The sequence below is a fragment of the Vidua macroura genome, chromosome 2 (genome assembly GCF_024509145.1).
Source record: "Vidua macroura isolate BioBank_ID:100142 chromosome 2, ASM2450914v1, whole genome shotgun sequence".
NCBI classification, from domain to species: Eukaryota; Metazoa; Chordata; class Aves; order Passeriformes; family Viduidae; genus Vidua; species Vidua macroura.
In genome coordinates this window covers 74,021,558-74,049,129 of record NC_071572.1, presented here as the reverse complement: position 1 = coordinate 74,049,129, position 27,572 = coordinate 74,021,558, and the positions used below count along the sequence as shown (strand labels likewise).

Sequence of the window (27,572 nt, the reverse complement as noted above, 5' to 3'; positions counted from 1 at the left end):
TCTTCTCTTCTCTTCTCTTCCATTCCATTCCAGTTTTCAGACACACACTAAAGGTTCAGATAACAGAAGTAATTCAGTACCTAATTCAGTTCTGTTGCTTATCATTACCTCTCATTCCATTCCCAGATACATCAGGGAGTAAAAATGTTTTTAACTCAGCCCTCTGTGAAATAATAACCTTTCCCCCCCCGCCCCGTTTTTCTCCTTCTGTTTGTAAAATCAAAGAGGACATAAAACAACATTTGACAAACAGAACTCGATCAGGACAAATGTATGAATTTACATTTTATAGAAGTCATAAATAAACTTATATGTGGGCCACGTGATGTGGGCTGGGCAGGCAGTTGTTCCTGCTTTGTGAGGCAGAGATCAAGATTCCTTTGCTACGTGGGGAAAAACCCAGAATTTTCAGGGCAGTTTCTCTCGTAGAGGTGAAGCAGACCAAAGAGATACGACACAGGTAAGCACTCCCACACTGTTCACTCCGCCCTCTTTCCTAATGAGTTTCCTGCTTTTGTGGGACAGACCGAGAAGAGCTGCAAAAGAGTAGAAGGTGTGTGGTTGTCTAGAAACTGCTTTGGCTTCAGAACCTGGAAAACAGAGATTCTACTTTCCCACCCAAACCTTGTACAATGGGATCTTCCCATCAGTTGCTATCTTCCCATATTCACTAGTTTCTGACTTTTATTCTCCAAAGAAATCGTCAGAATTTCCCCACCAAAAATCTCGAAAGGAGGAGGGGAGAGTTTTAACTGGTGTTCTATCCTTGGGTCAGAACGGGAAGCAGCAGTGCACATTTTTCCTTGTGATGAAGAGAGAAGTTAAAACATGACTGCTCGTACCTATCGAAACCTCTTTCTGGTAAGTAGATGCTAAAACAAATGTGTTTCTTTTGCTTATATGCATTTAACTATTTTTGCTGTAATAAGGGGAAAGCACACAATGTAACATGGAGCTATATAAAAGTGTTTATTTTTCGGAGAAGCATATTCATAAAAAATATGCCCATTGTGTCATGCTTTTTTCCTTCAAAGAGGTCTTCACCAAAACAATGGGATAGATGTACGTTAGTATAATTTGTGCAAGACAGCTCCTTAATTATGGTATTCTTGAATACCACAGATCTCAGGTATTCATTCTGTATTGACTGCACACAGTGACAACTGCTGTCTCTTTCACAGAAATGGGATTTGGAATAGGGGACAGGAAAGACTCTCGTGTCTGAGAACAGAGTAAAAAAAGAAAGCACATCAACAGAGAAAGAACTGAGAATACAGGCAAATACTGAGATAAATGCCTACATTTTACAAAAGCACACATACCCTAGCTACATCCAGAACCTAAAGTTACCTTACTGCTTTAGTGCTACACTGAAGTAAGATGCTCAATTTACCAGGGTAGATAGGCCTATTAAATAATGATGCTTTTCTTCTGGGATTTGAACAAGTATTTGAATGTTGATTATGCAAGGTACAAATGTCCTAGAATTAACCCTTATAGTTATTCCGTGTCTTGCTTTTGCAGTAACTTCAATCTGTATTCTTGCTAAGGCAGGACTTTTTAGACATGTCTGATAATAAGTGCTGATGGTTCATTTATGCATTTTATGTTTTGCGACTGTGTCCAAGTATTCCAACTGTTCAGTATGCACACACACAGGAAATTCTAATATGTTTACATTGGTGTGCACAGATTTCCCAGGCTTATGATGTACATGCACGTACTCAAGTGTCTGTGTTTTTACTTTGATCACAATACTTAGAAATGTGTTTATATGCTCATGTTTCACTTTGAAAAAACGGTTCCATCTTCCACAGATGTCTGTCCCTTTAAGTGCCCATCTGTTCTCAAGTGCCTGCTACCACCATCCCTTCTGCCATGTGGTTAGAGACACGATGGAAGAACATCCGCCAAACCTTGCTGCTTCTGTTCACCGCAGCTCTTCTCATCGGGGTCACCATGCTGGCCATCTCCTCTAACATCAACCCAGTAGGCTATTTCTTCCTCGGGGTAGGGGGAGTGTGCCTGGTCGGCTATTTGCTGAGTGTGTTTGTCGAGTGTTACCTGAGGAATCAACACCGGCGTGACGCAAATGAAATACCTCCAAACAGGCAAAGCCAAGCAGGGTAAGCAGCAACCTGGTTACTCCCCTTTAACTCTCTCACCTCACTCATGGCCATTTTAAACACTCTTTTGCTGCCCTTCCCTGAGGCACCAAATGCAGACTCCATTCCCAAAGACAAAAGTTCTTTTCAGACTGTTTTCCCTCATTACTGATGTGGAGGTTGCAAGTGTTAATGCCACACATGTCCTGTACCTTTTGTTATATGTATTTTCTTCCCCCTGGGAACTGATCAGTTGAACTTGACAATGTTAAACTGATCCAGGCCCATTTTATTTTTCTTTGAGTAATCGAGGCTTGCCAAACAATGAGTCAGACAAGGAAAAAGAAAAAATGTTGAAGCAATACCAAATCTTATTTGGGTTTAGCTCTATAAACCTTATCTCTAGAGCAACGGTTTCTTGGCAAACTTTAAGAGAAACCTGTAACTGGGTGTGTTTCTACTCTTAAAATTCCTGCTTGACACTAATAAAACCCCTGAGTTTTAGAGACTCTGATTACTACCACCTCTTCTTGACTTTAAGTTCATTTGCAGGTTCTCAGCATCAACCTAATTTAACCCCTGTTTTCCTACTGTCATTGAAGAGGTTAACTCTATTTGTAGCCTTGCTTCCTTGCATAATCCAGATAATCATAATCCACGTGCATAAATGACTTGACATTCCCAAATACAATGTTTATTTTTAGAAAGACTATATAAAAAAGAAGTCTATATTGGGCCCTGCTAGTTTGGGGGCATACTTAAAGAAAACTAGTATCCTTTTATTTAAAAATACAACCTGAAAAGGAAAATGTCTCCGAAGTAACATTTTTTTCTTTGCAGATAGTTCTTTTAAACACAGAATGAGTAGCCCTTGTTTAAACTAAATGAAACTACTTAATTTTCTCAATTTCTTAAAAATGGATGGACATTGAGCTAATATATTAAAAAAATAGGTCCTGTTTTAGGTTCTTTCTTCTGTGAGATAACTAGTCGTTAGCAATCCTTAGTGATAAATTTCAACTCTAGGAGGACACCAGGTTAAGCCTAGGACACTGAACTGAACAGTGTGGGTAGCTTCACTAACTCTGGGGAGTGTGGGAAGATAGTCAGATGAGCTATTTTCTACACCAGTAAGAAAGACGTTCAGTTGGCTGGAGAGATGAGCTGATCCAGGGGCAGAATATCCTACACAGCAATACCACGTGAGATACCCTGTCTCAGTCCCATTTGTTGATCATAGCATGGTCCCTATAGTCCATGATCTGTACTGTAAATATAAATTATGCAGAAAAATAATGAGCGTGTCTGGCATCGCTCTCTGGCACAGGGTGAATGCTGCCTATGAAGCACCCACCTATGAGGAGGTGATGACCATGTCAGCTCCAGCAATATGGACAATTACATCCAACCCAGGCTCCGTGCCCTCGCCACTGAGTGAGCCTCCCCCCTACAGCGTTGTTATTGAATCCTCTGCCCAACAAGACATGATGGTGGAGGCTCTCCGGGGGCCAGTGCCACCAGACACAGTGCACACCTCTGAGACAGACACGGGCTCCAGGACGCAGCTGCAGCTGGTGCTGCCCCCAAGACTGCAGCGGTTTGTTTCGGACATCCATGAGGACAAAGATCTTGAAGAAAGGTTTGAACCACTGGAGCCACTCACTCCACCACCTGCTTATGAGACTGCCATCAGTGATGAGGTCTTTGCAGATGCTCACCAGCCCTCTGCATTAGGACTGATTTCACCTTCCATGAATACAGAACCAAACCCTCATTCCAATACAGGATGTTCCTAAAAGGATGGTAAAACGGCTGATAATGTTTTGCCTAAACGTTTGTCTCACCATTTTTTGAAGCAGAACTGAACTGCAGACACAGCTTCTGATGTTACCAGAATCTTTTTGCACAAAATAGAAATCAATGCAATACCACACTGCTTTGACTTGGCAGATAATAAAACCACTGTGAGGAAAGTTGTGTTATCAATGGCAACATTCTCATACTGGAGATACACATTTATGGGAGAGGAGAAGTAAATCCTGAGAAGAGACAAGATTGCCAAAAAACATCTGAAGAAGGACGGTAGGATGCAGACAGAAGAATCTGCCTGGAAAAGGGGAGGAATAGAAACAACATTAAGCACATTCTGCCTGTGCATTGCAAACAGCAATCTTGCTGAGTGCTGTGTGACTACAGCCACCCTGAAATCCCTACAGAGAGAACAAGCCTGTGCACCCCACGTTGCTGTTTTGCAGCAACACAAATTTATGGTCTGAGCTGTTTGTTACTATCCCTCTGCCATACGTGCTCCACATCCTCAACTGTGCTACATAGGAGTGTGACTGAGGGGAGAGTGTCTGACTGCATCTGGAAGCTGGTACCACCTGATACCTGTCACTTAGAGTTGAAAAGCTGATAGTATGCATCAAATGACTTCTGTTGTTCACAAAGTTCTCATCCCACACAGCCAGTGGTGGACAAGAGGGAGATAAGTTTTCCCCCTGCAAGAGGACAATGATGGGATATATACACATGTAAGCATCCTCTGCTTGGACTTCATAGCTCTACAGCAGGGTTTATGTCTGCTGTATTACAGAGGTACTCTAACAGATGGCCTGAGACTATTTACTGTCATCATGCACAGAAAGGCCAAAGCTCCTCCCGTTCTCTGTGGGCTCTGGAAAGGTACAGTGTGTCTGCCAAGGCAGCGGAGTGCCGGAGGACAACAGTCCCAAGACACATTTGGCCTTCATCATGATGGTTCTGGGCTGTAGGCGTTGTTCTTGCTCTCACTGATCAGTGATGTTGTGCCTTTTTAAATAGGTGAGCCAAACTGATCAGCTCTGCAGTGTCAAAGTGTTCTGCAGTATGCAAAGAGATGCATTTTTATCTAGTGAACGTCCAAATTGAAAAATAAAAATGCTGGAATGAATCTCCTGTGAAGGAGAGCAGCAATCATCCCAGCCTTGCTCATGACTGCATCTTTAATTCATACGAGGAACCATCAAACCATAGGCTAGAAGCAAATAAATTATTTCTTATTGTTTGATTCTTTATAGTTCAAGGGGAAAAAACAAACCTTTTATGTTGTTTATAAATAAATAGGACTGCATTAAAAATTCCTGGTGGCATCATTAATTTTTCCTCTCAAAAGAAACACTCCACAAAGCTATGCTTTTGCTTGCATTCTGCTTATTTGATAATCTTGACTTAGAAAAGAGAGAGGAGTTTCATTTCTGAATCAACAGCTGAATCACTTTATTATCATTATTGATGAAGCAATGATGATACCTCAATCATGGAAGTATTAGGAGAGACAAACTTGCTGATCAAGGCAATATGATTTCTTTAATGTCAATCACTACTTGCATTTCCCTCCTGTATCTGCTAACAGAAAAGAAAAACACCTCACCAAAAGGTGTCACAGGTATGTGACACAGGCATAGAAACTCTGAGTCTTAAACTGGGCAACTCAGGACTTGCCTGAGTGCATCAAATTGCCAGGAGTCAGGAAGAAATTCAGGTGGCCAGCACAGACTAAAAACTAGCCAAAACAAAGACAAAAATGTCACCAGTTATGATCAGTACAATTTTGTCTTCAACATTTGTAAAGGCTGTCAAAGCCTTTGGACTTAGTGTTAAGCTTTAGCAGATAGAATTCCCGTGCACTAGGACACAGGAAATCTATGTGCTAAAGAATTACGTGCAGAAGCCATCTGAAGCTTTATGTGACTTTTTTTGTAAGTTGTATGAGGAGCAGCTGTGGGAGCTGGGGTTGTTTAGCCTGGAGAAAAGGAGGCTCAGGGGAGCCCTGATCACTCTCTACAACTCCCTGAAAGGAGGCTGCAGCCGGGTGGGGTTTGGTCTCTTCTCCCAGGCAACCAGCAACAGGGCCAGAGGAATTGGCCTCAAGCTGTGCCATGGGAGGTTCAAGCTGGACACTAGGAGGAATTTCTTCTCAGAAGGGTTGTCAAACATTGGAATGGCCTGCCTAGGGAGGTGATGGAGTCACCATCCCTGGAGGTGTTTAAGGAAAGGCTGGACGTGGCACTCCTGGTGCCAACACACATGGTCTAGTTGCCATGGTGCTGTTCGGTCAAAGGTTGGACTTGGTGATCTCAGAGCTTTTTTCCAACTGATTTTTCTAATTGATTCTGTGATTCTGTAACGAGAGCTGAGAATTTGCTTTTGCTAGGATGCTCACTTGATTTTCCCTTTGTATTTCCCTCCGTGTTTCTCTGCACCATTCCTCCCTCCCTGTTAGTTACAGCACGTTATCATTTCGGATTGCGGCTGATCACCGCAGAAGCCCATCTCGGCAGAGAAACTAAAATAGGTTAAAAATAAAAAATAATAATAATAAAAAAAAAAAAACAGAGTCGGTAGCTTCCCAGGAAAGCCGCACCCCCGCTGCTCCTCCCCGCAGCCCCATCCCCTGCCCCGGCTCCGCAGCCCTGAGGGGCCGCGCGCCAGCCCGCGCAGGAAGAGGCGGGAAAGCGCTCCCGCTCCAGCGGCGGTCACGTGACGGCGGGAAGCGCGTCCCGCCGTTTGAATCGCGGGGGCCGCCGGGAGGAGGCGGGAGAGGTTTTCTTTCCGCCCGGCCGTCGTCAGGTGGCGGCCGCGGCCCGCGGGGTCTCGCCGGTTCCTCCCGAGCCAAAAGTCGGGAGGGGGTACGGGTGGCTCCTTGCCGCGGCACTCGCCCGCGGCGTCCCCGCTCTTCCCAGGATGCTGACGGCGTGCGGCATGCAGCGGTGCCACCAGGAAGCGCTCAAGAAGAACCGGGTGATGCTGGCCAAGCAGCTGGTGTTGAATGTGCTGGTGGAGCACATGGTAGAGAAAGACATCTTCACCACGGAGATGGTGGAAATGATACAGGTACGCGGGTTGTCGCCTGCGCCGTGAGCTTTGTTGCTGGCTGAGCTCGGTGTCGTTCCTTGCAGTGGCAGCATGAAAAAAACTCACCTGTTACCTGCACATTTCGGTGTGATTGCACTCAGAGGACCTGCAGGGGTTTGGTTGCAGCGTGCAGGAGAACTGTAAGGTGCTTTTCCCTGTGTTCTGGTGTGCAGTTGTAGCAGGCTGCACTTAGTGGATCGGGTGGTAGCTTCCAGTCCTTTCTTGTAGTTTTGTGCTTATCTTTTTTCTTCCACGTGCAGAAGCAGGAATAAAATGTATTTCCAAAATAATACTCTGAAAATAAATACATGTATATGTTATGTGCCAGTTTGTTTCCACATAAAGAATTGGTGCTTCCTATATGTTTTTGTAAATTGCGTGAAGTGCATTTCAAGGCTCGCTGTCAAATAACAAATCCTGTTTGTTTGTAGGTTTGTGTTACTTTCCCTGTGCAGTGGGTACTGTGGAGAGAAGTCATTGGAAATAGCTTGGGATTTCTCCCAGAGGGATGGTAATGCACAGAACACTCTGCAGGATGAACATGCAGGTCTTTGGAGAAAGCAGGCTGGAAAGGAAGTGGTTGAAACTGCATAACAAGTGCATGTCAGGGCTCAAGTAAGGAACTGAGGGAATTTTTAGTCCCCTAGCAGAGTTCATGGTCCCATAATAAAGAATGGAGGCTGAAAAATAGGATTATGAACTATTTTTTTGGGCATTAGTGTAGAACATGCAAACCTGAGACTGATAAGGTTTTGATAGCAGTGAAAAGATAACTTCCTGGTTAATTTTTGAGTCATTGTCAAAGATAATGTGAATCACTTTGCATACTTTGACGCAGTGTCAAAGATAATATTAGCTGCCTCATAGGGCCTGTCAAGGATATCAGTGCTGAATTGTGGGAGCTCCAGGCAATCTCACCTGAAATAGCTCCCATCCCTAGTGGAAGAGAACAAAGATACCATGAAACAGTGCAAGCCAGAGAATGAATCAAGGGCTTCTCCGGGTTTGGGTCAGAGTAGTTAATTTCTTCATAGCTGGGGTATGGAGGTGTGTTTTGGATTTGTGCTGGAAACAGTGTTGTTAATGTTGAGGTGTTTTAGTTATTGTTGAGCAGTTCTGATCCAGAGCCAAGGCCTTTTCTTCTCACCCCACCAGCAATGCTGGATGTGCACAAGAAATTGGGAGGGGCCACATCCGAGACAGCTGACCCCAACTGACCCAAGGGGTGTCCCACTCCATTTGGTGTCATGGTCAGCATGTAAAGGTAGGGGAAACTCTGAGTGACAGAGCACAGTGCTAATCATGCCAAGGTCTCGGGACGTTATGTGGGCCATTCACTTAAGAGTTGGACTCAGTAGTCCTTGTGGGTCCCTTCCCACTCAGAATATTCTGTGAGTCTAAGTCACCATTGTGAGTGATGGAGCCCTGCTGTCCTTGGAATGGCTGTACTCCTGCCTGCCAGCGGGAAGTAGTAGATGAATTCTTTGTTTTGCTTTGTTCTGTGGCTTTTGCTTTACCTGTTAAACCATCTTTTTATTTCAACTTTTCTCACTTTTATTCTTTGGATGCTCCTCACCATTCCACTTGGGGAGGAGGTAACTGAGTGTCTGATGCTTAGCAGCCCACACAGGTTAAGCAGCAGCATTGCTGAAGTGTGAATGGTGAGTAGGAGTGGGCTTTTGGTGGCCTGCACTTTGTCACCTAAGGGAGAGCAGGGAGAAGGGAAGAAAAGGCAAAACAAAATCTTCTCAAACTTAATGACAGAGAAAGTACTCTTTTTGGCAAGGTGCTGTTGTTGGTAAAAAGTATTAAACTGAGACAGAAGGGAAGAGTGGAATCTTCCCCTCCAGATGCAATTGAGTAAAAGGGAATGCAACAATACTTAGTAGAGGATTATCAGTAAGGAGAAAGGTGTTATGATGGGTAAGTCAGGTAAAGACTAATAGCTTAGTGGAAAAATTATGCCTAATAAAATAGACATGCCTAACAAAGTGCTTAAATGTGTATAAATAGCAGTAGCAGCCTGAGCAAGAGAACAGAGTGACTTGAACTACTGTTGCAGGGCATTGATCTGCAAATTGCAACAAAAATAGAAATATGACAGAGGTAGAAGGAAAGCTGGATCTGCAGAATATGCATTGTACTAGAAGGATAAAAATGAAGGGAACATTTACTGAATACTCCTAGACATAACAGTGCTATGGAGAAAAAGTAAAGTGTGTTTAAAAAAAATCACTGGAGTGGAAAACACTTTGTCTTACCTTTGATCTTCCTGTGGTAGGTCTGTGAATTTTTAATATTCTTCCTGTCTCTGGCAAATGTGAGCACAGGTCTTAGAAGTGCTGTTAAGTAGCCTGATATTGAAAATGTATTGTGATGCTCATTGCCAGATATCTTAATGGAAATGGGAGGAGCCAAATGCCATTGTCTGATGAAAGAGAATAGATTCTCCTATATATATATATATATATATATATATATATATGGATATTATAACTGACTGGTTCTATATATACACCCTCCTGCACCCCCAATAAGTCAGGAAATCAAGATCTGGATAAATAGTTATGTTCTAAATCATCTTTTCTTAAAAACACAACGGTTACACTGGTCCTGTTGGCTTGATTTAAGGCAATCAAAAAAAGAAAATGGAAAATTTTCTGGAAATAGAGCGTTTAAATAAATTTCTGTAATCTAAGGAAAGTGAAATAAGTCAAGGAGCTCAGGGAGATGAACCATGACAGTTTTTCCAAGTGTGAGGTGTCAAACCAGTACTGAAACTTTACCCAAGTAAGAAAAAGATGGGAAGGGAAGTGTGTTCCAGGAAGAGCCACGGAAGGCAAAGGTGATTGAACTGGATGAGGGGCTCACAAGGAATATGAAGAGTAAGCAGAGAGATTATAGGTGTGCAACACTGGAGAAGAATCAGTAACTAGAAGCTGCTTCCTTTGATGCCTGAAATGTGGAGAGATAGTAGGATCTGACAGTATTGAATTTAAAGTGGGTCATTCAGAAAGATACTAAACCATGTGAGGTTTTTTCCACAGTATATATTTTTAATGAAGTGTAAAGAAAAAAATTGTGTTTACTTTGTAGTGAAAATGATGTTATAATTATCTAGGTGAAAACCCAGAAGAGGGGGGTTTCAAATACAGGGGGAAAATTATTTTGGAAATAAAATGGGACAGTGGAAAGAGCTGTTTTTAAGGCAAGCTCCAACATCTATTTGCATAAATGCCTTCTTGTCAGAGCATCAGATATTCTTCCAGAGCTCTGGGCTGGACTTTTAAAATTGCAGAAATGGTATCAACAGCTTTCTTGCTTTTTAAACAAGTTGAGTACTCTGTACTGTAATCAAAGAGTGAGATTGTATATATACAGAGATTTAAATACTCCGTTGATCACTAGACAGTAATGAAGGGATCACTGGTTTTGACAAGTGACAGAAATTTGATTAGGATGTTTGTCAATTTTAAATGCTTTTTCTATGGATTCTGCAGGTGTATAATAAGACTAACATGGAATTTTGACAGGACTTCAGAATTAATTTACAATTATTACAATTAATTTACAATTACAGTTTCTGTTATGCAGATTATCAAACCCATCTGTGTGGGGAAAGAAATAAATTAGGGATGTATTGGGAAATAAAATGAAAGAGGTGTCTTATTAACTTCTGAATGTTTGCTGAACATAATTTAGCATAATCCAAATGTGATGTTGAAGATGAAGTAATATCACGAAGCACAGCCCTTTGAGTGTTTAAGGAAGCATTAAGGAAGAAGTCTGCCAAAAGCTGACTGCTGTGCATACAAAGTGCAGAATATGAACATTCTGGAAATTTCTTAACTTTTCAGTAAAACTAACATTCTGGTTCTTGAAGTCAGCTTCTATTCTTAACTACCATTTATGGCTTAGAGTCACAGACTGTGAAAAAGATGAATGACCTTTAGCTTGTCTCAAAACAGCTGCAGAAAGGAAGAAAAACCATTAGCTACTTAAGAAATCAAGTCTCAATTTACTTTATTAGTTACAAGAAAATTCAGTGAGCTTACAGCAAGATACAGATATATGGAGGCGATTATTTTCCACGACTAATGGAGCAGTGTTACCAGGAGAAAGGTACCTTCATACTTCTGGGAAGACACAAGTAAGACATTATTATCAGTAATTCTAGTCAGTAGTACTCAGGATCCTCTGGGAATAGGAAAAGGTACATACACTGTAAAGGGAAAGAGACCATTTATGGAAGAAAGTTACTTGTTTCCTGTAGCTAATCAAGACCAATTTATAGGAATAAGTTTGATAAATAAGGGAAAGGACTGAAGTCAAGGAACACTGTTCATAAAAATAAATACTCTTAGTCAATCATGAATTAATACAGGTGTTGCATCTCAGGTTGCAGACAGATTAGGGCTTTTATAATGTTGGTCAGCCGGTTCTGTGTATACCCCTGTTCCCCCTGTGATGGTTCGCTCCAGGCTGCCCGCCATTGGAGCTTCTCCACGTCAATCCTGTAACCACCCCCTGTTCATTCCTGAAACTTCCGTGCCAGTCACCCCATCCCTGCAATCCCATTCGTCCCGGAACCCTGTACACACCCCTGTCGCGTTCCCATTGGTTACCGTGGCCCATGTCACCGCCACGTTGCCTGTCCCCATTGGGCGAGGGGGCTTCCACCCTCATCGGCCCACCCCCTTTAAAACTCCATGCGCCCCTTTGTTCCCCGCCATCTTGTCCATGTGGGCGCTGGAGGCAGACGCCGCTCTCCACCGCCACAGCTACCACAAGACAATAAAAGCTCTCCAGCCAACTGCAGGACAGGGTGTCCCTCCTTTGCCTCTTTACCTCATCCCAGCGCTGGTTACAGAGCGCAGCCAGCCCCACGCTGGTACGCTGAACATTGCAGCGCCCGGGCCACGCGGCACCCCAGTCTGGCCAAGAAGCAGCACCTTTAGCCGGGCTCCCAAGCTGCCCCGGACCGGGGAGAAGAATGCAATGCCGCATATAGGTCTGAAATTCTAAATAGGTTCATAAACATTGGATCAACAAGATTTTGTATATATCCTCCCAAACAATGTTTTGGGGCAAAACCAAACTATTTTTGACACTGAGCTTGATAACTATGAATGAAACCAGATTATGTGATATCTTTTGTAGCAGAAGATTTACACATTTACCTCAAGGCTTCTTTTGTTTCTGATTTTCCTGTGATTGCTGTATTGTTAAGCCTTAATTATGTGTAAGTCATCAGCTATTCCCAATTATCCACCAAAAGGAGAGATCTTGGATTTAAGTGATAATTTTAAAAATATAGGATTCATTCCAAATAAATAAAATTTATTTCTGATACCCAGTATTTTGGTACATGATTTTTGGTGTGGTTTAGATTTCATGGGGAAGGGTATTTTTGTATAAATTTTACATTTTGTTGGCAATTACCTGTTAATGTTTTAACAATTAGAACTTCATCGCACGGTTTCATTTTTTGATGGTTACTTCTCCACATATACTAGTATATATTGCTTCATTGGTCTTTGTCTGTACATAGGAAGTACCATTCTGGAATTGACTGCATCTAGTAAGTATTTTACTTAATGTTTGCTGGAGGATTTGACTCTCTGTGTGAGACCATAAACTATTGGATAGTAGTGGAAGCATGTTTTTGACTTTGTGTATGCAGTGAGGAGAAGTAGATACTATTCCAGCAGTAACTGGAACTAAAATTTTAGAGAGAATATGGCGTATTCAGGAACAACTGAGGGAGCTGGGGCTGTTTAGCCTGGAGAAAAGGAGACTCAGAGGTGACCTTACCACTCTACAACTGCCTGAAAGGTGGTTGTATTCAGGAGGGGGTCGATCTCTTTCTCCAGCCAGCAACTGACAGAACAAGAGGACAAAGTCTCAAGCTGGGTCAAGGGAAATATAGGTTGGATATTAGGAAGAAGTTTTTTACAGAAAGAGTGATAAAGTTCTGGAATGGTCTGCCTGGGGAGGTGATGGAGTCACCATCCCTGGATGTGTTTAAAAACAGATTGGATGTAGCACTCAGTGCCATGGTTTAGTTGAGGTGTTAGGGCATGGGTTGAACTCGATATTCTTTAAGGTCTCTTCCAACCTAGTGATTCTGTGAATTCTGTATTACTGTGTGTGGTCATGTATGAATTGTTGGCTTGTTTTGTTGTCATATACTCTTGAACAAATCTGAACAGAGAAGTGTGAATGAAATCAACTAGGAAGAGTATAATAGTGGTTCTAGCACAGCTAAGCATAGTGGTGAAGTGATTTTCTGAAATAAAAAAAAAGTTGTTCTGATGATTCATTAAACGTTAATTATGTCAGGTGTTACTTGAGTATAGATTTTGATTTTTTTTTCCTCTGGGTTCAGGCCAAGTCTGGGAGCTTCGACCGAAATGTGGAATTCCTCAATTTGCTGCCCAAGAGAGGCCCCAATGCCTTCTCAGCCTTCTGTGAAGCTCTGCGAGAAACCCAACAGCAGCATCTGGAGGCACTGATCCTGAAGACAATGTCCAACCTGGGCCATGAGATTGCAAGGGTACAGCAGTTTTAAAAAAACAGGATGGATGGCTTGCATTTCAGATTGGGTTTGGGCACAAAAGGAACTTAATCAAGTGGGGAAAACTCAATGATTTACAAAGGATAAGATGGTTTTGTTGCAAGTTGAAACTTGTAGTAGCCTTAGCAAAAGCAGAGAGGAAGAAACTTGGAAAGAAGAGAATTTTCATAAAGAATCACAAGGTGATAGAGGTTGGAAAGGGCCTCTGGAAGTCATCTCTTCCAACTTCCCTGCTCAAGTATTACCTTCAGTAGGCTTCCAGGGTCCCATGCAGGCAGTTTTCTGAATATGTGCAAGGATGAAGACTGCAGCCTCCCTGGGCAACCTCCTCCATTGCTCAGGCACCTCACAATAAAAAAGCATTTCCTGATATTTAAGAGGCAGTCTCCTGTGTTTCAGTTTGTGCCCGTGGCCTCTGGGTCTGTCACTGGGCACCACTGAAAAAAGCCTGGCTCTGTCCTCTTTGCACCCTCCTTTCAGGTATTCATACACATTGATAAGTTCCCCTTGAGGGAGATGAGGCATCGCTTCCCTTCATCTCTTCTGCTGGCATCACTTCTCCCAGTACAGCCCAGGGTACCAGCTACCTTTGTGCCAAGAGTACATTGCTGGCTCCTCTTTGGCTTGGCAACACCCAAGTCCTTTTCTGCCAAGTTGATTCCCAGCTGGGTTGCCCCCAGAATATATTGGTGCCCCAGGCACAGGACCTTGTACTTCTTTTTGTTGAAATGTATGAGGTTCCTGCAGTGGTCTTACATCCAACAAGGTCTAAATGGCTGTGTGATCAATAATCTAAAAATTGAAAAATTTCTCTGAACTTTCTTGGTTTAATTTTCAGTGATTGCCTGAGTAGACCCGTAAGGAAACAAATTTTTCTTTATTTTGTTATTTTTTTCACCTTTTTGCTATGTGTAGTTAGTGTTGTATTAAAGGAAGAGTTTTGGTTTTGTTCTTAGTGCATTGGCAAGGATGGAAACTCTCAGTAAACATATTTTATACAGAGGAAGGGAGAGCAAATACTTCTAAGCAATTGTTCCCTTATTAAAATGTAAAATTTATCAGACTACCCTTTTAATTTTTGTTTTCAATTTTGCTTTACTATACAAACAATGAAATCTTGACAGCAAACAAAGATCTAGGAATACCAGACAAATCAGGCTTTTGTTAAAACTGAGAAAGTTAAGACGACCCCAGTGTAAAGATTCTAAACTGAGGATTTGGATAGAAGTGCAGATGGTCAAAGAAGGGGAGGAGTCTTGCATTGAAAATGCTGCTGCTGTCTTGTTATGATGTTTCTTTTGGAAGTGACCATAATACTATATTTCAGTCATTTTTATGCGTGTATATAAATGCATGTATCTTTTCTTCCATGATACCTTCAGCTTTGTACTATAGAGAAAAAACAAAGCTATTTGTGCTACTCGTTTTCACGGATTTATTGATGTCTTGTAGCTTGAACACTGTCATGAGTCAGATCTTCCATACCCTGCCAGTGAGTCCTGCAATTCAAAGAGACCCCGTTGGCTTGGTGAGTTGCACATGATTTGCTACCTGGTTGGCTCCTGACAATTTCTTAATACTGTCTTAATGTGATTGTAGAAATAAGCTTGCCACCACTTTGCTCATCCAGGAATGCAAACTTGACAGTAAACTGACTATATTATGATCAAAGAGGGTGCTTTATAGCACATGGGAAGAGACAACCAATACATTTTTCTTTTTAGCTTCATTTATTCTTATGGGACACTTTGTTGCTTAAAACAGTACATGTCAGTAAAATTCTAGATTTTGCAAAGGTTTTCTTTAAGATCTGTAATAGAATTTCATTGAGCTAGCACTCTGATAAGGTACTGACTTCAGGCAGTATACCTTAACCAAGAGTTCCTTCTTAAAAAATCAGCTTAAGGCCTTATATGTGTTACCTGGGTCCAGCATGGTTTTCTGTAGCTTCTGTCAAGTGCAGCAAATCAGCTTTTCATTAATATGCATTTGCAACTTAGACCAGGGGACAGGTCTAATAAACATTGGTTGGAATGAATCTCCTTGCTGGTTTTTATGTTGTTTCTGGTAATGCCTGGAGTACTTTTTCCCTTACCACAGGTTTACCTTTATGCTGGTTACTAGGAGCTCTCTCTGATGTTAAAGAACAAGTGTCTAATTTTTGGAAACTTTTTTTATTTATGTGCAAGGGTTTTAGGTTGGGTTGTTTTGATTTTTTAGAGCATATGTTCCTCCAACCAGGAGAGCCATGCCTCAAAAGGCTGAAAGAGGGTTTCAGCAGAGATAGTGAACGTCATTGGCTCAGTTTCTTTGGTACAGAGGAGTGAGTGTTTGTCTGCAAATGGCAAATAGTTGATTATCATTCCCCTCATCTGCTGTTATCCAGAGGAAAGTGTTCAGAGGCAGATGAAAAAACAAAAGGGCTTTGCACTTTATGAAAGTTAAAATTGTCTCGTTTGATCACTTATGCATGTGTTCAGCATGGGAGGCCTTTTGTGAAAGGAAAGAACTATTCTGTTTGAAATTTTCTAGCAACATGTTGTCAGCCAAAGTCTGAAAGCAAGATCATACTGTGCAAAACAGCAGAAAGCAGAAGGACCTTAAATTAGATGAGAATTCTTTTTTCATACTCTGTAGACTAGGCCTTAGATAAGGCTAACCCACATACAAGCAAAAATAAAAGCTGTCAGTTAAAATAAATAAAACAAGTATACCATTACAGTACTTTTTTTTTCTCTTCTGTGTTTCATTTTGTGTCAGTAGTCCCTGATCAAGCAAAATTTTTGGAGGTATGAAATATGCATAAATGAATATAGTTCAGAATTTGCAAGTTAATACTTTAATGCAGAGGCTTTGTGTCTGAAATTTTTAATTTTTATTGATATATTTGTTTTTGCACAGAACCAGTAGAAGATTCCTTGGATAACAGAGATGGTCCATCAATCCCTCCAGTGAAGTATTGCACTCCTGAATTTTATCACAATCATCAGCACTTGGTAAGTTGTTGGCAGAGAAAGTCTTAAGATGTGAGATGTTTGGATCTATCAGCTAAACATGTGCCACTTAAAATTGAGTTGAAGTGCTTCACTGGGATGCAGATCAAGGTTGTGCTATTGGTGTAACTGAAAGGTGTTACCAGCCGTGCTCCATTTGATGTGGTTCTCATTTACAAGTGTCAAGAAATCCTGAGAAGTTCTGTAACTCTAAACAAATCTGCCTCTGGTTTTTTTTTTTGATCATGAAGAGCTTGGTGGAATGACTTCTCTACTATTGCTCTCTGTGAGCTGTCAAGTTTATTTTTCCGTGTCCTCATTTTTCTGTAAGATGACAAACCCTGTAAATGACCGTAAGATAGTAGAACTGTGTTTTTAACTAGTAAGTTGCCTGTTTTAATTGTCAGCTGTACCCAATAGAATACTTAGGCTTAAGAACCAGATCAGGATTATGTGCTAGAATTCTACCTGTGGGTAGAACAATTTGAATTTCTAATCTTCTGCTGCAGTGTTTGAAGTTATATATGTAGACTAATTAATTTTTGTTGATTCTGTCTGTAAATAGGTTGTGGTGGAGTGGGCTTAAGGAAAAATTACTTTGTGTTGTGAGATAAACACTTCATTAGGGTTACACAAGGTCAGAGGCTCTATGTATAATGAAACAGAGGTTTTGTTTGTGTGTTGGTTTTGAGCGGTTGTTGTTGTTGTGGGGTTTTTTGGAACTGTCTGTGGGGGTGACTTGATTAATAAGCAGTGCCAATGTGAGCTTGACTAAGCTCCTTTAACATCTGTGCCTGGATACACCTTATTTGATATTCTCCTTTAGTATTAAATTTTACTTCCAATTTACAGGAGTAATAGTAAGTGAATTACTATTGATTTGTTGTTCTTAGAGTGGTAGGGACAGAGAGGGAACTTAATCTGAAGGCACCCCTCTTAAATTAGATCTTTTCCTGTTAACTTCTTTTGCCAGTTGCATAATTTTGAAGATCAATGACTGACAGTCTTTTGCTGTTACAGTGACACTCATTGCTATTTTACATCTCTGCTCCCAACAGCAATTAAGAAATGTTAGCTAAATTTTACATTGTGTTGTCCTTTGATGGGGGTGGCACTAATATATGGGGGCCCTGCTGGGTGAGGAAAGGGGGAAAAGTTAGCAATATCTAATTCACAGTTTGAAATGGATAAGCTGTGTTTCTTTTAAAATGAGGAATAAGGCAAGGCAGTCTAACTTATTAATAGTAGTATTGTAGCATTGTCAGTTGTGGAGGCTGGCAAGCACAGGCATATCAAGCTGGTGTGGAATGATTGCTGTTCTATTCTAACACATCATTATTTCCTTGTGTAGTCTAAATTTACCCATTTTAATCTTCCTTTCAGGCATACAAGCTGACATCAGAGCCCCGAGGCTTAGCACTGATCCTCAGCAACGTCCGTTTCAGCAGCGAGAAGGACTTGGAATATCGCGCAGGGGGAGACGTGGACTGTGCTTCCCTGGAGATGCTTTTCAGGCATCTCGGGTATCGAGTCACTGTTTTTCGTGATCAAACTGCACAGGTAAGGGGGTGATCCCAGTACTTCACAACTGGTGTGAATGAGTTTGTTTCTTAATTGTCTCAAGAGGTTCCCTTTGATACATAGCTAAGCTTTGAAGATACGAATTATCACTTAAGCATAGAAAATGAGGCTGAACATGACGATGTCTGCTTTCATACTGATCAACATGAGAAAGCTTGGAAGGCTGAGTTCTTCCAGTGAATAGTACTGTCACAAAGGGCTACAAGAGGTACTACTCTGGTCTGACCCTAGTGCAAGGGGGAAGACTTTTGAGACCACACCTGGCATGTGTGTTAAGAGCACAAATGAATGAAGTCTGCAGTTTCCTCTAGATAGACTTTGCAAGTGTTCTACTCTCCTAAAAGTTAAACTTTGCAAATATTTGATGTAGTCTTTGCTATTATGATGTTTTCGTGTCCTTTCACTGTTGAAGTCAGTTTGCATCCCATTCATCAATCTGTCCACGCAGTTCAGTTCCACTCTTTCAGTCTTCACTAAAAACGTGTATGAACTTCACTTCAGAAAACTGGTCCTGTTCCATGACTAACTTAATCAAGCCATTCTCCCTATGAATGCAATTGCTGTCTTCTCCAGCATAATTTGATCTTAGTCCTTTTAAATCCCTATGAATTCAGGTGATACAGAACCTGTTAAAGAGTGTTTTATTCAAGAACAGAGCTTTTGCAACATTGATAGAAGGTATTTGCATCTGCAATGTTGTCAGAGTTCCTGAAGTTTTCCAGTTTAATTGACCACTAGTGTCTGAATGCTTGAAGTCCCAGAGTACGTATCTGTTAAGTTGCTCCAAAATCCCAGCCAGATTCCAGTGTCAGTGTAAAATATCACTTGTAAAATATCACTCTGTAAAATATCACTCAGTTTCCTCTGTTGGCCTAAGTGATTTCTGCTTCACAGTGTTATACTTAGGACTGAATATTGCATAAAGGAACAAGAATATTTTGCATTTTTTTTAATAGAACACGTCTCTTTCATGTAAATTTGATGTGCGGGTGGGTTTTCTTTGTGACAGGAGGGCCATTTGTGTTCTTCCCAGAAAACTGATTCACTTTCCCTGTAGAAGTCTGGAAAGCATTGAAATTTTTTCCCCCCCTATTCTAGGAGATGCAGAATGCATTGGAGAGATTCTCCAAGCTGCGAGATCACAGAGATGTAGATTCCTGCATTATAGCTCTGCTTTCCCATGGTGTGGAGGGTGGGGTTTATGGCAGTGATGGCAAACTACTAGAGGTATGTTCCTGAGTTGCGATCTCTTGTTTAGGTTATCTTTAGGAAAGTAACCATGTTCAAAAAGGGAAAAAAAAAAAGACTGAGGATTCACATATTTTAAAATAGAAAAAAAATAAGGGCTGGAGGGAAGAAAAGGGCAAGGGGCTGTCTGCGAGAGGTCTGGAAAATGAAAAATGGCAAGTAGGAGAAATTATCTCTCTGTATAAATACTAGGTAGAGTTCATGAACCTAAGCAAGTATGAACCTGGGGAGAGGGTGGGGAAGGGATATGTTTGTCACACACTGAATCTGCAGATAAAGGAGAGGATTACCAAGACTGGTGAGGTCATATGCAAAAGACAGGGAAGCAAGGTAAGACTGGGTTTGGCTTACAGAAGGCTACAGTGAAGAAATTTCCTCTCTTTCTTCTCTCAGTTGCAGGAGGCTTTCCGGCTCTTTGATAATGCAAACTGCCCAAATCTCCAGAATAAGCCAAAAATGTTCTTTATTCAGGCCTGTCGAGGAGGTGAGTGCCCAAACACTGAAAGCCATGTACTTGGCATGCCATTAAGGCTCATTTTGCACACATACACACCCTCACATTCAACTTGCTGTCAACTTTCCTCTTTGCTTCTCTCAGGTGTAAGTGGGACCCATATTCACCTCCCTCTGCCCTGCTGCTGCCACTGCATCTGTTGCTCTGTAAGTGTCTTTAGCTCTGCATGAGGTGTGTGCATTGACTTGCAGACCCCAGAGCACCTTAGTGACATAAAGCTCTGTCATGTCCCACTCATACCCTGAGGCTTCCTCGTGCTGTGCCTGCAGTAGGGGGAGTGGGGCACACAATGCACAAATAGCAGCACAGCATGGAGCAGTACACTAGCACTGGAGTCTTGCTGAGGTCCTGTCTTTCTCTAGATCCTCGATGTGTTGTGTCTCTTGTATTGGTTTCTTGAGCTGTCAGAGTTGGTTCCAATTATTTTTAGGGTTTTGTCTTTTTCCTTTAACTTGGCCTGCTTTCAGCCTCAAATGACCTTTCCTTGCACCCTTTTTGACACACTGCTGTTGAACTCTTACATGCTGTTGTACAGAACTCTTTTCACAATTCTTATAGACTTGATCTTCTTCCGTGCTTTGTGTACCTTTTTTCTTTTTTTAAATTCTACTATTCCTTTTCCTTCCTTTTGTAGCTAAACATACACATCTGTAACTACCTTTCAGATCTGCTAATGACCAAATTTTTCCCTCAAGTGTTTGGACTCTGTGAAATTGCTGATATTACAAAGTGAAACTCTGTCTTACAGTTTCTTCTTTTCCATTGTGATAGAGGAGTTTTCCTAGTGTGTATGCTTTCCTCCCTGCTTTTCCCTTGTTCCTCACAGTTGTCTCCCTTCTTTCTCATTTTTAGCAAGCTTTACAGTTTGTCCTCTAGTCTCTACTCTTGTTTAATACCAATGCAGGGAAAAGCCCAAAGTCTACATGAAGTATTTCAGTGATCAGAAATACTTGATCCTTTTAAGCATTTGGGAGTATTGTAACATGCATGTTTGCAATATGAATTGAATCTGATTGCTTTCCTTATGTGAGTGAACATTTAGATACTTTTGAACAAATGTGAATGTGCAGACTCAGGGTGGAAGTAAGTGTAATAAGGCAGAATTTTCAGCTGACCTCATTAGGTAATTATGTTTATTGGACTGTAATGTTACCATAAGGAGTCTGTTAAGACTAACAAATCAAGCTTGGCCTTTGTATTCCCCAAAAAGTTGCCGTTAAGGAAGAGTGGTAAAGCTTGCTATGCACAATACTTTAGATCTAGGATATTGCGATAGACAAAGGATTAAGATACTTGAAAAACTGGAAGGAAAAACTGAATTTAATAAAAAAAACAGCAAAGAAGGCAAACCCCTGCCTTGTCTAACCTCTTTTAAACCTTGATTAATAGTTGGAGGGAAAAGCCAGTTACAAAGTAAAGGAACTATCAACAGAAATGTGTATCCTTTAGACGGCATTAAAAGGACTGTATAAATAGTATTGTCAACTTTAAAATAGTAATCAATCTATCTGTGCCATGCAAGTTAGCTGGAACTAGTTGAAACATGATGAGAAATACATAAATTACTCTTCTTCTCTAACCTTACATTGTAGGCCTGCTGTATCTTCTCTTAATGACACATTTTTGAAATGTAGATAAAGAAATGTTGGTACAGTCCTAATTCCCAATGAGCTTTTGGCGGGAGTCTAGTAAAGAAGTTAAGTAGTCCACCTGCAGTCATGGATCAAAAACCAGTGGCAACAGAAAACAATGGGAAGAGTTTCAGTGTGGCATAAAATGAAACTTTGAAGTTGCTTAGAATCTGTGTTTAATGTAGTCAATTCAAAGGAGTGAAAAATTATGCTAACAACTGGGTAGTTAGCAGTTATTTAAATTAATTAGCAGAACAGCTGTCTGGGAGCTTCAATACAATTTAAACAGACTAGATGAATCTCTGGCAGTGGTTCTATAAATTAGAGGTTAAGTATGCAAAGGGTTAGTGCTTTACGCATTTTTGTTAATTGGAGTGGTGTTTGATGATATGCACGAGAAAGCTGTGTAATTCTGAAGTTTTAATCAAAAAAAGTTTTGATTTTATACATAATGGGGTGATGACAGTGTGAATAATAGAGTTTGACAGTAAAATTACCTGAGTCTTCTGAAAAAAAATGCACTGTGAACAGTACATTTTAAAAAGACAGAGAACTGGAAGAATTTGGAGAAGTGTGATAAAAGACGCTAAAAAAGTGTGGTTAAACATGAAAAAAAAATATTGCATTGCTACCCTAAAGAGATGAGAAAGGAACTTAATGGAAGCCATTATGAAATTCTGAGCTATGGAGACTTTAATTCTAGGCTTTTTCAGACAATCACACCCCTCCCACTGCTGTTTTCTTTTTAGAGGAAAAGAACAATATTGCTGACTTATGAACTGACCACTTTCTGAGCATAATTATGAGATGCCACCGGTGCCACTGCCTGTTAAAGGGTTAGAAATCCAAATGTATTATTTTGGCATGAACTAGCAATAAAAATTGAGAAACATCTTAGTAGGAAGGCCTCTGCAGTGGACACTTAAGCCTCGTAACACTAGACTCTGTTTCTGCTGTTAGGAAGAAAGAATAATAGATTCTCATCTTAGAACAAAAGAAAACAAAACAGCTAAATTATATGGAAAATCTGTAAAATGTAATTTTAATTTTCTTGCAACACAGCTGGACTATCAAAGTCACCACCACTAAGCCATTAGTTGTGATTATAATGGAAACTCTGCATCATGCAGAAAACCAGTTGAAAATATCTACACTTGCATAATACATACTAATGAATCCTGGAAAGGGCATTAAATGCTCTCCAGGTTTTAAACTAGTCTCCATGGACTGGAGGTCTCTCTCATGTTTGGGTTCAGATTATTTTGCATTTTTCTGCTGCACAATTTATGCTTTTAATTGAAATAAGCAGTATTGTAATCAGGTTTTAGAACTAGGTGAGATACTTGGTCCAGGTTTTCTACCTGTCCTGAGTGTAGATCTTAACAACCAAAATTACAGCTCTTGTTTGAGTTCTGCAGTAAATAGACAGCATTGTAAAGTGCACTAGACATTTTTGGATATTTCCAAGGTAGGTATGAGTGGAAAATAAAAACTTCATAGGTAGGCATCAAATCCTTCCATGAATGGTGGAGAGCTACCAGAAACTTCCCTGCTTTCATGGTTATCCCATGATCTGTGCAGGAAGAGGTGGGAGCAGAAATCAGCATACAGACCACGTCAGGTTAGGTTAAGCAGGTGCAGCAGTTGTTGGTATCTGCATTAGTTTGTGCAGAAGAACTTTCAGATGAGTTTAGAATAGCTGAGAAAGCCTGAAATTAGCGCAAAAACTTTCTGCTTGACAGTAATTGTGGCACTACTGACCACAAAACTAAGTAAGTACAGGAAAGCTGCATCCAGTAATTCAGGATAATTTCTTCTCCCTTTCTTCCTCTCGTTGTTTATTGCCACCACAGATGAGTTGGACCGGGGAGTGGATCAAAGAGATGGCAAAGGACGGTCAGATTCTCCAGGCTGCGAGGAAAGTGATGCGAACAAGGAAGAAAGTCTGAAGCTGCGGCTGCCGACGTGCTCGGATATGATCTGTGGATACGCTTGTCTGAAAGGTACTGGCCCCTAATTGTTTGGGCATAAGGAAGTTTCATGTGTCTGTGTTCCCCAGAAGTCTTCATGGTGGACACTCTCTCGCCAGGCACTGCGGCCATGAGGAACACCAAGCGTGGGTCCTGGTATGTCGAGGCTCTCACCTCGGTGTTTGCAGAGGACTCCCAACACACCCACGTGGCTGACATGCTGGTGAAGGTAAAGGGCATTTACTCTCCCACAAGGGCATTTACTCTCCCACTCTTACCTGGTTTTTAAAGGGCCTTCCATTGTTTCAGAATGCTAGGACTCATCTAGTACTATTAAAGCACTTATTCTTGCCTTGTTTGTAGCAAAATTATAATTCTGTCTTTGTTCTTATTTACTTATTTATATACAATTCCATAGCAGTTTCACCAAGTAAAGATGCGGTTTCTTTGATTGCTTCTGTTTCATTGGTGTGGTTGCATGATGAACTTGCAAGTAGAGTTCATATTGCTTGCCAAGAATTACTTTTCTTCTCTAGAAATAGATTTTTTTTTCAGGTGAATTCATTTCCTGAACATGCACACAACACAGCTGCAAAAGCAGCAGTACTCATACACGATAAAGTTTGAGAAGGTGGAGGAAGAGGGAGTGAAAAAAGCAGTGTGACCACAGTAACTTTAGCTGCTGTGGAACTGTACCGTAGTTCTTTATCCTTCTTATAATTAGGGGACTACTTAATGCATTAAACAGAAATATCTGCAAGTACAGAAAGAAATGACATTTTTCTTCCTTCTATCTTTTTAATCCTTCTAGTCACTCTAATTTTTTTACTCTCACATCTAGGTGAATAGGCAAATCAAGCAACGAGAAGGTTATGCCCCAGGCACCGAATTTCACCGCTGCAAGGAAATGTCAGAATATTGTAGCACACTCTGTCGGGATCTTTACCTGTTTCCTGGCTATCTACCAGGAAAATAACCTTGCCAGCTCCGTTTGAAGAGAGATACTGCCAAAGCTGAACTTTGACTGTGGATATCTGTTTTCACTCTTACGAGCTGTGCCATCAGATGTGCAAGCAAGGAGTGCCAGTCTAATTCTTTATGTCCTTTTCTAAAATAAACTGGCAACTCTCCTTGTAATCTGACTCAGTTCAGGGTTTAAAATTCTAATATCTCAATTGGCTCTGCATGTATAGAAAGTGATGGAAAGAGGATCAGCATTGGAGCTGGAAAGAAGTGGGAACATCCTTTGGAAGGAGACATAAGGACGTTTGTGAACAAAGTGAATGTGAAAATGGAAATGGACTACTAGCACAATTTTTAAATTAAACCTTTCTGAAAGGAAAATCAGTCAAAAGATGCTACTTATGCTTGTACTTCAACAATTTTAAGTACTTTCTGCATGGTTATTCTTACAGGACAGTCGACTCCTGTGCACATTAGAAAAGGGCTCCTTATGAAGGAGAATCTTTCCCCTCTAAAATGGAAGTTTATTGTTTTCAGTACTCAACACTTTCCATTTTGATCACTTAAAAATCTATTTTTCTACACTCCTTCTATAGCCAAGTTATCAAGAGAAATACAAGATATCCCAGATTATCAGCAAAACATGTAGAGACTCAGACAAATATGCCTGCTTAAAACGCCCCAGACATAGTTTTGAATCGAGAAATTCTAGATTAACTCCCCTTAGTCCCAAGAGTGAGCAACTGCGTGGAGTATTCCTTTTGAGGAATTTGTTTGCCATAGCACTTAGTTGTCACATTAGACATTCAGTCCACCAACTTCTCAGGAGTCTATAAATTGCACTGTACAACTGAAGCCCTGAAACTCTACAGCCTTGTACAAGAGGTTCTTTTGTCTTTTTAATTAACAAAAATATTCAAGGCAGCTCTTTACAGTTCTAAGCATGTTGCTTGGATTATTTATCACTGCATTATTTTTCCCTTTTAAATGAGAGGGAAGAGTTTTACATTATTATGCTGTTCTGTGAGCTTTCTTAATCCATGATCATTTAAAAGCATAATCTATTGCTTCTTTTGGAAATTTCTTCCATAGTCTCTTCATGCTGTAATTTGTGTCTTGCTATGTCCAACTGCAGTTACTCCCACTTGATGTCATGTGGGAGATGGGCATTGTTCTCTTTTTGTGGTAGAGCCTAAATCCTGAGATACTGGATTACATAAGGACTACAGGTGGCTCACTTCAGTCTCTCCATTTTGTAGCACTAAGTTGGCATAGTTCCTGGCTTTTTTTTTAATGTAAATATGGCTTTTAAAATACATTTTTCAGGATAGAATTATGAATGGGAAGCACAAAGGTATATGGAGGGAGGCTGGAACTAGGCATGTGCTTTTTTTATTATTCTGCCTAGTAAATGAAGGCTGTTTCCTCCAGCTGACAAAGGTGCAGCATTAACGTGTATCTTGCATTTATCCTACACACAATGTGATGAACAGAGCAAGAATCATACTTGCCAATTGGTGCCTTACTCTGAAGTCTAATATACCAGTTTAGGGGCTCATGTGCCTCCCTGGAGTGTAAACACTGTCTTCCTGAGTGCTCCCTCTGCAAAGTGGTGCAGTATTTTACAGACAGGTTTATTGATGAAGCAGTCCATTCTGATGGATTAAATTTCTGTAGGAGTGTATCAAGTTGCATTATCACTGCCACTTTTATATATCTTTTTGTACACTTGTATTTTACTGCCTTGAGGTGTCAAAATAAAGAATTTTTGTTTGATTAATCTGTGCAGTGTCTTCCATTTGGAGAATTAGACCTCTGCAGAAATGGAGGTTCTACATAAAGAGAATTTTGTGTCATTTCTTGAGATAGCACATCCCAGAGGGTGTTTTGAACTCTCAAGCAGAAGCCTGCTACTTAGAGCTGCAACCACTATGAGCTGCTTGTAAATTCTGATAACACCTGGGCCAAACAAAGACTGATACATTAATAAAGAGAGATGAGGCAGAACTATCAAGTAGCAGGCTGATGCTGTGCTTCAGCAGATAAAATATTGATGTTGGGAAAAAATTTGGCTTGGTGTTTTTGAAGGAAAAGTTGGTGTCAGAATGAAAGGTTCCTGGAAAAAAGGAGTCCTGGAGGAAGAGACTGAAAAGAAAGTGAAGATACCACCAGTCATTCTGGAAGTGAGGAAGGTCCAATGGATCATGGAGAGAGCTGCATGGGAAGGAATGCCAGGGAATGCTTAGAGGCTTGATGCATAAAGCCCAAGACTTGTAACTGGGAGCAGCTGTACAACACAGAACTTTCTGTTCTACCTTCACAAAAGAATCATGATCTTACTGCTGGGCAGAGAAGCTCTCTGGTCAAAGTAATGCACCTGGGAGAAAGTCAATTAGTGTGAAATAAGAAGGTAGAAACTCTGTTCTTGTAAGTTCTAAAAATAATCCCCAGCCTCCAGATCCACTAGAGGTTGCCATTTACCCTGTTTTATCCATGACACCTTGAATAGTTGTTTCCTGTCTTCCGTGATCACTTTTTAGTGAAAGAGTACATTGGTTTATTAAAAATATGGAATTCTGATATAGGAAATCTAGTACTGGCATTAGCGCTGGAATTACCAACATCTACCTGTGCAGAAAGTGATTCTAGTAAACCAGAAGATGAAGTAAACAAGATGTTTGCATTTTCACAGGTAAGTTTAGAGCTACTAGCATAGTTTGAAGAATTATTTCTTATAGATGGGGTAGCAGGGCAATGTTAACAGGTTTACATTTTCTCTGGAAACCAGAAGAATAAGGTTGAGGGTTTTATTTGAGATGGGGAGTGAAAACAGTGAACCCAATGTACACAATGTATCCTAAAAATCTTGAGTTGCATGAGAATCACATTTATTAACAGAACAATTCAGTTAATTGATACAATTTAAATTCTGAACTGGTTTTAGTTCCCTATCTGTGATTACTAAGACTGTCAAAGGATTTGATTTTGTACAAATAGTCATTGGTCCCCTTTAAAATGAGGATGTACAGAATGGTATTGAAAGAGAGCATATGCTTCCAAAACATCAAAAGGTTTGGCTAAACATCTATAATGC

The 27,572-nt window shown here is 40.7% G+C and overlaps 2 protein-coding genes across 4 annotated transcripts; both read left to right on the top strand.

Moving 5' to 3' along the window:
• The first annotated feature begins 570 nt into the window (after nucleotides 1-570).
• TMEM139 (transmembrane protein 139) lies at nucleotides 571-5,227 on the top strand. The gene is made up of 3 exons (XM_053970706.1): nucleotides 571-861; nucleotides 1,818-2,126; nucleotides 3,433-5,227. Exons 2-3 carry the CDS (start codon nucleotides 1,879-1,881, stop codon nucleotides 3,899-3,901), a joined length of 717 nt encoding a protein of 238 aa, XP_053826681.1. The 5' UTR covers nucleotides 571-861; nucleotides 1,818-1,878; the 3' UTR covers nucleotides 3,902-5,227.
• Nucleotides 5,228-6,719: 1,492 nt separating this feature from the next.
• CASP2 (caspase 2) lies at nucleotides 6,720-26,258 on the top strand. 3 transcript variants are annotated; one of them, XR_008435760.1, is made up of 10 exons: nucleotides 6,720-6,980; nucleotides 13,390-13,557; nucleotides 15,031-15,106; nucleotides 16,480-16,574; nucleotides 17,955-18,131; nucleotides 19,251-19,379; nucleotides 19,794-19,884; nucleotides 19,999-20,060; nucleotides 23,399-23,548; nucleotides 23,635-23,720. XR_008435760.1 is itself a non-coding variant. In XM_053970690.1 (10 exons), exons 1-10 carry the CDS (start codon nucleotides 6,831-6,833, stop codon nucleotides 24,489-24,491), a joined length of 1,281 nt encoding a protein of 426 aa, XP_053826665.1. In that variant the 5' UTR covers nucleotides 6,720-6,830; the 3' UTR covers nucleotides 24,492-26,258. The 3 variants fall into 3 exon arrangements, 2 of the variants coding, with proteins under 2 accessions (XP_053826665.1, XP_053826666.1); XM_053970690.1 differs by lacking the exon at nucleotides 19,999-20,060 and adding an exon at nucleotides 24,357-26,258 and having other exon boundaries at nucleotides 23,635-23,744; XM_053970691.1 differs by lacking the exons at nucleotides 19,251-19,379; nucleotides 19,999-20,060 and adding an exon at nucleotides 24,357-26,258 and having other exon boundaries at nucleotides 23,635-23,744.
• The last annotated feature ends 1,314 nt before the right edge of the window (nucleotides 26,259-27,572 follow it).

What these genes read in the sequence shown, in the direction of transcription:
- TMEM139 (XM_053970706.1), top strand. Translation starts at nt 1,879, where the DNA reads ATGTGGTTAGAGACACGATGGAAGAACATCCGCCAAACCTTGCTGCTT. An exon ending in AACAGGCAAAGCCAAGCAGG is followed by an intron (nt 2,127 to 3,432) that starts GTAAGCAGCAAC and finishes TCTCTGGCACAG; the next exon opens with GGTGAATGCTGCCTATGAAG.
- CASP2 (XM_053970690.1), top strand. Translation starts at nt 6,831, where the DNA reads ATGCTGACGGCGTGCGGCATGCAGCGGTGCCACCAGGAAGCGCTCAAG. An exon ending in AGATGGTGGAAATGATACAG is followed by an intron (nt 6,981 to 13,389) that starts GTACGCGGGTTG and finishes CTCTGGGTTCAG; the next exon opens with GCCAAGTCTGGGAGCTTCGA. An exon ending in TATTCAGGCCTGTCGAGGAG is followed by an intron (nt 19,885 to 23,398) that starts GTGAGTGCCCAA and finishes TTGCCACCACAG; the next exon opens with ATGAGTTGGACCGGGGAGTG.